The sequence below is a fragment of the Coturnix japonica genome, unplaced genomic scaffold, assembly GCF_001577835.2.
Source record: "Coturnix japonica isolate 7356 unplaced genomic scaffold, Coturnix japonica 2.1 chrUnrandom488, whole genome shotgun sequence".
Lineage (NCBI taxonomy): Eukaryota > Metazoa > Chordata > Aves > Galliformes > Phasianidae > Coturnix > Coturnix japonica.
In genome coordinates, this window is record NW_015439883.1 from 43116 (window position 1) to 51912 (window position 8797).

The following is an 8797-nucleotide window of genomic DNA, read 5'->3' on the forward strand; positions in this document are numbered from 1 at the left end:
ATGGTCCCTATGATTCTATGGTCTCGTATTGATCTTTATCCTCAGGTCCCTTAATAATCTGTGGCCCTTATGATCTGTGTGTCTCTATGGTCCCCTAGACTGTGGTCTTCAATCCTTATTCCGCCTATCGGATCTGTTCCCCATGATCTATGGGGTCCCCTCCATGTCCCCTATCTATGTCTTTGTCTATGGTTTCCCACAGCCTTATGCGTTCCAAATCTATTGTTCAATCTATGGATCCAATCTTATGGGGGTCCCCCCCGATCTATTGTTTCGATCTATGGGGTTGATTCTATGAATCCCTTCTATGGGTCCCCCACAGGCTCTATGGGCTCTATGGTCATCTTATGGTTTCCCCCCCGGGGATCTGATGGGGTCGATCGTTATGGGTCGACGTTGTCAAGCTATTGGTCAATCTTATGTCGATCTATGTGTCTACTGGTCAATCTATGGTTTCCAATCTATTGTCTTTATTGTCGATCGATGTTCTTAGGTCAAAATCTATGCAATCTTATGGGGGTCCCCCAAATCTAGTGTCTATGTTCAATCTATGGTCTATGGGTGTCCGATCGATGGTCTCATCTATGGTCAGTCTTATGGTCATACGATGGTCGAATCTATGGTTCTATGGTCATCTATGGTCTAGGGTCATCTATGTCTATGGTCCAATCTATGGGCATCTATGGGTTATGGTTCCCTCTATGGTGCTAGTCGATCTTATGTCTATGGGTGTCAGTCTATGGTCTATGGTCGAGGGTCATCTATGTGTCATGTGTCATCATTGTCAATCTTATGGGTCAATTCTAGGTCTATGGGTCGATTCTTATGGTCTATGGTTCAATCTATGGTGCATCTATTCTTATGGGGTTCAATCGATGGGGTCTATGGTCGATCTTAGGTCTTATGGCAAATTCTATGGGGTCTATGGTCGATCTATGTTTCTATTGTCCCTCTACTGGGTCCCCAATCTATGGGTGTGCTATGGTCGAGCTATGGTCTATGGCGGTCGATCTATGGTCTATGCCATCTATGGTTCTATGGCCCTCTATGGGTTCCGATGTTTCTATGTCTATGGTCATCCTTTCTGTAATGGGGGTCCCCTCTATTGGTCCAATTCTAGGGGTCTATGGGGGCATCTATGGGTCAATGGCGTCAAATCCTTATGGTCTTTATGCCATCTATCATGTGGTCCCTCCTATTGGGGGTCAATTCTATGTCATGGTTTGATTTCTTAGTTCTATGGTCGATCTTATGTCTAATGGGGTCCCCCTCTATGGGTTCCAATTTCTTTAGTGTCTTATGGGTCGATTCCCTTCTGGCTCATTGTCGATCTATGTCTAATTGGGTCCCTCTATGGTCCAATCTTTGGTGGTCCTATTGTCCTATCTATGTGTTCTATGGGTCGATTCTTTATGTTCTATGGTCGATCTCTTCTATTGTACTCTATGGTCATGGCATCTATGGTCTCCTTTTTTATTGTCCCCTCTATGTTCAATTCTATGGGTCTAATGGGGTTCATCTATGGCTTGGGTCATCTATGGGGTCTCTAGTGTCATCTTATGGGTCTAATGTTGATCTATGTCATGTCGATTTATCTAATGGGGTCTATGGTCCTCTCTATGGTCAAATCTAGTCTATGGCGATCATATGGTCTCATGGTCCGATCTATGGGTCGATCTATGGGTCTATGGGTCAATCTATGGGTCAATCTATGGGTCTATGGGTCGATCTCTGGGTCTGCCCCACCTGGTACCGAGGGTCTTCGGGGTGGACGGCGACGGCTGCGTCCCCCAACATGGTCTCGGGTCTCGTCGTGGCCACAACCAGCTCCCCCGGACCCACAGCCCCACCTGGGGGGCACAGAGTCAAGTCCTGCCCCATAGACCCCATAGAGCCCATAGAGCCCATAGAGCCCATAGAGCCCCCTTCCCACCCCATAGACCCCATAGAGCCCATAGAGCCCATAGAGCCCATAGAGCCCCCTTCCCACCCCACAGACCCCATAGAGCCCATAGAGCCCATAGAGCCCCTTTCCCACCCTATAGAACCCATAGAGCCCATAGAGCCCATTGACCCCATAGAGCCCATAGACCCCATAGAGCCCCCTTCCCACCCCATAGACCCCATAGACCCCCCTTCCCACCCCACAGAACCCTCTAGAGCGCCATAGACCATAGAGCACCCTATACGCATACCAAACCAAATAAGACCACCACTTCACCCATAGACACCACAAGACCCATAGACCCCCTTACCCCACCAAAGACCCATAGACCCCACACGACTCTTTCCCACCACCACACCTGATCCCATAGATCCAGCTTCCCAACCCCATGACCACTTCCTAAGAGACCACCTTACCACCACCCATAGACCATATCCTTTCTTGAGCCCACACAGACCCCCCTTCCACCAAATAGTCACCTTCAGACCACCAAAGAACTCACACCCACCCCACAAGCCCACTTCTGACCCCATTTAGCCCCCCATCTACCCCACAGCCGCATAGCCCATATGACCCCCTTCCAACCCACTAGCCCCATCTGACCCCACAGACCCCATAAGCCCCCGCATAGACCCCCCAGCCTTGTTACAGGACTTCCACCGTCCCCTCCCAGTGGATACGCGAACGCCACCAGGACCCCAAACTCCACGGGATCCTCGTAACCGGGAACTCGCAGCAACGTCCGACCCCGCAGCTCCCGCTTCTCCACCTGCCGGACCCATAGCGACCCATAGAGACACATGGAGACCCCATAGGGACACATAGGGACCCATTGGGACCCATAGAGACCCCATAGGGAACCATAGAGACCCATAGAGACCCCATAGAGACACACAGGGACCCATAGCGACCCATAGAGACCCCATAGCGACCCATAGGGACCCATAGGGACACATAGAGACCCCATAGCGACCCATAGAGACACATAGGGACCCATAGGGACCCATAGGGACACATAGAGACCCATAGGGACCCCATAGGGACCCCATAGGGACACATAGGGACACATAGGGACCCATAGCGACCCATAGGGACACATAGGGACACATGGGACCCATAGGGACACATAGGGACACATAGAGACGCACAGAGACACATAGGGACCCCATAGGGACCCACAGGGACCCATAGGGACACATAGGGACACACAGGGACCCATTGAGACCCATAGAGACACATAGGGACCCATAGAAACACATAGGGACACATAGAGACACATAGGAACTCCACAGGGACCCATAGAGACCCATAGGGACCCATAGAGACACATAGGGACCCCATAGGGACCCCATATCTCCCCCTATATCCCCCCATAACCCCATATATCCCCCATAACCCCATAAATCCCATATATAACCCTATATAACCCCATACCTCTATATCCGATATGGCCAATCCCAATGCACAGGACCAATTGACCAATCGGGTGCTGCGATAGATCAGCCCCATATATCCCATATATCCCCATATATCCCATATAACCCCATATATCCCCTATATAACCCCATATAACCCCATATATCCCATACCTCTATATCGGATATAGCCGATCCCAACGCACAGGACCAATTGACCAATCGGGTGCTGCGATAGATCAGCCCCATATATCCCATATATCACCCCATATATCCCCTATATAACCCCTATATAACCCCATACCTCTATATCCGATATGGCCGACCCCAATGCACAGGACCAATTGACCAATCGGGTGCTGCGATAGATCAGCCCCATATATCCCATATAACCCCTATATAACCCCATATATCCCATATATAACCCCATATATCCCATATATCACCCCATATATCCCATACATTACCTCTATATCCGATATAGCTGACCCCAATGCACAGGACCAATTGACCAATCGGGTGCTGCGATAGATCAGCCCCATATATCCCCTATATAACCCCATATAACCCCATATATCCCCTATATTACCTCTATATCGGATATGGCCGATCCCAATGCACAGGACCAATTGACCAATCGGGTGCTGCGATAGATCAGCCCCATATATCCCATATATCCCCTATATAACCCCATATATCCCATATATCCCCATATATCCCATATATCCCCTATATATCCCATACCTCTATATCAGATATAGCTGATCCCAATGCACAGGACCAATTGACCAATCGGGTGCTGCGATAGATCAGCTCCATATATCCCATATAACCCCATATATCCCATATAACCCCATATATCCCATATATAACCCCATATATCCCATATATAACCCTATATATCCCATACCTCAATGTCTGATATGGCCGATCCCAACGCACAGGACCAATTGACCAATCGGGTGCTGCGATAGATCAGCCCCATCTCGTGCAGACGCACAAACGCCTCCGTCACCGCGCGGGACATTTTCTATGGGGGGGAATGGGGACATGGGGTTAATAGGGTTAATAGGGTTAATATGGACATATAGGGACTATAGGGACCATAGGGACTATAGGGTTAATAGGGACATATAGGGACATATAGGGTTAATAGGGACCATAGGGACATATAGGGTTAATAGGGACTATAGGGTTAATACGGACATATAGGGACTATAGGGACACATAGGGATTATAGGGACATATAGGGACTATAGGGTTAATAGGGACATATAGGGACTATAGGGTTAATAGGGTTAATAGGGACATATAGAGATACATAGGGACTATAGGGACACATAGGGACATATAGGGTTAATACAGACATAAAGGGACTATAGGGACATATAGGGTTAATACAGACATAAAGGGACTATAGGGACATATAGGGATCCCATAGAGACCCACAGGGACCCATAGGGTTAATAGGGACTATAGGGTTAATACGGACATAGAGGGACAATAGGGACATATAGGGACTATAGGGTTAATAGGGACCATAGGGACTATAGGGACATATAGGGACATACAGGGACATATAGGGACCATAGGGACTATAGGGTTAATAGGGACTATAGGGACATATAGGGACATATAGGGACTATAGGGACACATAGGGACCATAGGGTTAATAGGGACATATAGGGACATATAGGGTTAATAGGGAACATAGGGTTAATAGGGACATATAGAGATACATAGGGACTATAGGGTTAATAGGGACTATAGGGACAATAGGGACACATAGACACCCCATAGCACCCCACCCAGCCCCACAGCCACCTCATAGAACCCCACACAGCCCCATAGCCGCCCCATAACACCCCACAGACACCACACCCGCATAGCACCCCACCTCCCAGCCCATAACACCCCATAACCCCATAGCCGCCCCATAACTACCCCCCATACGCCGGCCCAATATAGCCCATAACCACCCCATAGACACCACACCCAGATTTATGAAAATTTCCCGTTCCTCGCACCCCATAACACTCACACCTCTCCCCCCCCCTAGCCCCCCCCATAGCCCGCCCCATCAACACCCCAATAGCGCCCCAATAACACCCACATCAGACACCCCACCTAGCCGCCGCGGCTCCACCTCATCAGCCCCATATACACCCTCACTACACCCCCATAGGCCCCACAACTATCCCCCACCCACGCCCCAACCATGATCCCATCCACACACCCCCATAGCACACCCCCTAACCACACCCATATACACCCCAGTAGCCGCCCTAGCACCCCACCCAGCCCATATCACACCCCATAGACATCCCACATGCGACCTCCATCCTTTGGCAGTCCCACAGCCGCCCCATAAACACCCATACGAACTAACCCCAATAGGTGCCCCACATCAGCCCATAAAAGCCGCCCATAACACACGCCCATAGACCAACACCCATAGCAACCCCCATAGCGCGCGCCATAGAACCCCACCCCAGCATCTCCCATTCGCCGCCCATAACACCCCATAGGACACCCCATAGCAACCCCATAGCCGCCTCATAGAGACCCCACACAGCCATAAGCTCTGCCCCATAAACACCCATAACACCCCACAGACACCCAAGCATACCCCAATAAGCACCCTCAACCCAGCCCCAAAATGCCGCCCCCATAGACACCCCATAGCCGCCAATACTAGCCCCCATAAACACCCATAGCACCCCATAGAGCACCTCATAAACCCCCATAAAGCCTTGCCTCATATGAATCCTCCCCCTAACAGCCCCATAGTCGCCCGCTCCCCATATGAGCACCATCCATCAGACACCTACCAATAGCCCCCCACCGACACCAGCCATAAACACCCCATAGCAGGCAACCCCACAGAGCACCCAGCACCCCATAGCCGCCCCATAGCTACCCTATAGGCCCGCCCATAGCTGCCCATAATCACCCCATAGCTCGGACCAGGCGATACACCCCATAAACCCCATAACACCCATAGCTAGCCCTCATTGAGACCCGGCCAATTAGCGCACCCCATAGCACCAGCACCAACAGGCGAGGGCCCCATAGCCCTGGTGCCCATAACACCCCATAGCCGGTCCAAGAATACCCCATAACACCTCCATAGACACCCCATTAGCACCCCCCAGCACTCGCAGCCCCATAACACGCCTCCCATAGCCAACTGCACACACCCCAGCCCCACTAATCACCCCACCTAGGCCGCCCCATACAGCAATCCACACCAGATCACACACACAGCCCCGATGAGCTCGGCCTGGCCCATAACACCCGCACTAGACGACCCCCATAGCACCCTCCACGGGCAGATCTCCATACCACTCCATATTACACACCCCCATAGTGCCCCCATAACACCGTGCCATTAGTCCGCCCGGCCTATCCACACCCCATAAGCCCAGCCACATAACATCCGTCCATAGTCACCCCCATAGAGCTAGCCGTTATCCATTTAACGCTCACTGCCAATACGGCCACCCCCATAGGCGCGCCTCCCAGCATAGCAGCCCCAACAGGAACCGGGTCCCATGTGAAGCAGGCTCGGTCCCAGTCGCAATGGCAGGCCCCCCAGGCGTCGCAGCTGCACTAGAGGTAGATGGCGAGCGCCCCTCCTACTTCCTGATGGTGAGATGGGGGGCAACAACGGGTTCCCACTGTGGGGTCCTATGAGGGTCCGCTATGGTCTAAGGAATCTCTATGGGAGTCTAGTAGGATCGACTATGGGGTTATATGGAAAATGCACGGTATGGGGGTCTATAGGGTCCCTAAATGGGGTGGTCTATAGAGAGTATTCTCATGGGGTCTATAGGATCCACTATGGGGTCCTAATACGGATCACTGATGGGGTGCGATGGGTCTGGCACTATGGGTTCCTATAGGATCTCTTATGGTGCCGTCTATAGGATCCCTAATGAGGTCTATAGGGTATCACTACGGGGGTCTATAGGAATGCGACTATGGGGGTCTATAGGGTTCCCCTATAGGGGTTCCCTATAGGACCTCCCATCATATATCTCTAATGGGGTCTCTATATGCCACTAAACTGTGGCACTAGTACCTATCCTCCACCCTCCCACACCAGTTCCCCTTAGGACCCTTCCTTCCGGTTTTCTCCACTGCTCTCATCCCTTTATGGTCGCGCTTGATATGGTGGATCCCCCTATGGGGTCTAGTAGGATCCTTCTAGTATTCCTAATATGGGTCTATACGGGTGATCTTACTCCTACCTCTCCTATTTCTCACACCATCCCTCAAACAGTGAGACCCTTCCGTCCCACTTTCCATCACATATAGGTCCCTATGGGGTCCCTTGGGGTCCTATACGGAATCTCTAATGGAGCCTATAGGTCCTGCCTATGGGGTCTACTAGGGTCCCCTATAGGGCCACGTATACTCCTCCTTCCACTTACCACCACCGTCTCTTTAGGAACCCTTAACGTCCACCCATTTTTTCCATCCTATCCGCGTCCTAACATGGAGCTCTGATGGGTCCCTAATGTGGTATATAGGGTCTGTATGTAAATTCTATGCTAATGGGTCATCTTACTCCTCCTTTTTTTGGGGGGTTTTGTTTTTCTTTTAATTTGGAGGACAAAGCAAGGTATCCATAGAAATCACTTAAAGCGCGTTGCGGTGCTCAGCTGGTAAAGCTATCCCACTTCCACACCCTCAGGAACCAACATTCCCTCTGCCTGTCCCACACCTAGAACTATCCACCTCCTATGGCCCTGATGGGGGTCCCACTTACTCGGGCGTCCATTAGGTCCCTATGTCTCTATAGGGTCTCTATAATGGTGGCACTATTAGAATTTATACTATATCTCTCCTCTCCACTTCCAACACCTCCAACTAATTAGGACACCCTTCCGTCCATCTTCCATCCTATGTTCTCTATAGGGTCTATTAGGGTCTACTAGGCTCTCTTATGGTGTCACTTACTTCCTTGACCCCTTCCCCTCCATCCGGCGTACTATGAGTCAAATCCTAAATCCACACAAATTTTAAAAACCAGTCAAATGGCAGCTGAATGGACCAAGAAATATGCTTTTTCCTTCTTGGCAGGAACCACCATATGCCCGTGTAACCCTAGATATTCCAATCCATAGATGGTCCCCCCGTAATGGAAGTCATAAGGGCCTCTATAGGTCTAGTAGGATCTCTGATGGGGGTCTAATAGGGTCCTATATGGGGTTCACCATATACTATCTAATACTCATGGTCCTCCTTCGCACCACCCTTCCTCACAAACGATGTGTCTGTACCACCCCCACCAGGGTCCGAAGCCTGGTGAGGAACACCCTATCCCCGTCCCATTTCACCCCTATGTGTCCCCTATAAGGATCTCTAATGGGGTGCGCTATAGGGGCTCCTATAGGCCTCCCTATTATTGTTCCGTTAACTTAGCCTCCTT

General features: G+C 50.7%; 1 protein-coding gene across 1 annotated transcript in view; it reads right to left on the reverse strand.

Annotated features, from left to right (window-relative positions):
• LOC107307119 (valine--tRNA ligase-like) overlaps nt 1-8797 on the reverse strand; it is a 48850-nt gene that overhangs the window by 23331 nt on the left and 16722 nt on the right. The window contains 5 exon segments of the mRNA XM_032441686.1: nt 1747-1850; nt 2606-2714; nt 4271-4390; nt 6907-6945; nt 6947-6998. Of these exon segments, the coding sequence (XP_032297577.1) occupies nt 1747-1850; nt 2606-2714; nt 4271-4390; nt 6907-6945; nt 6947-6998 (424 nt within the window).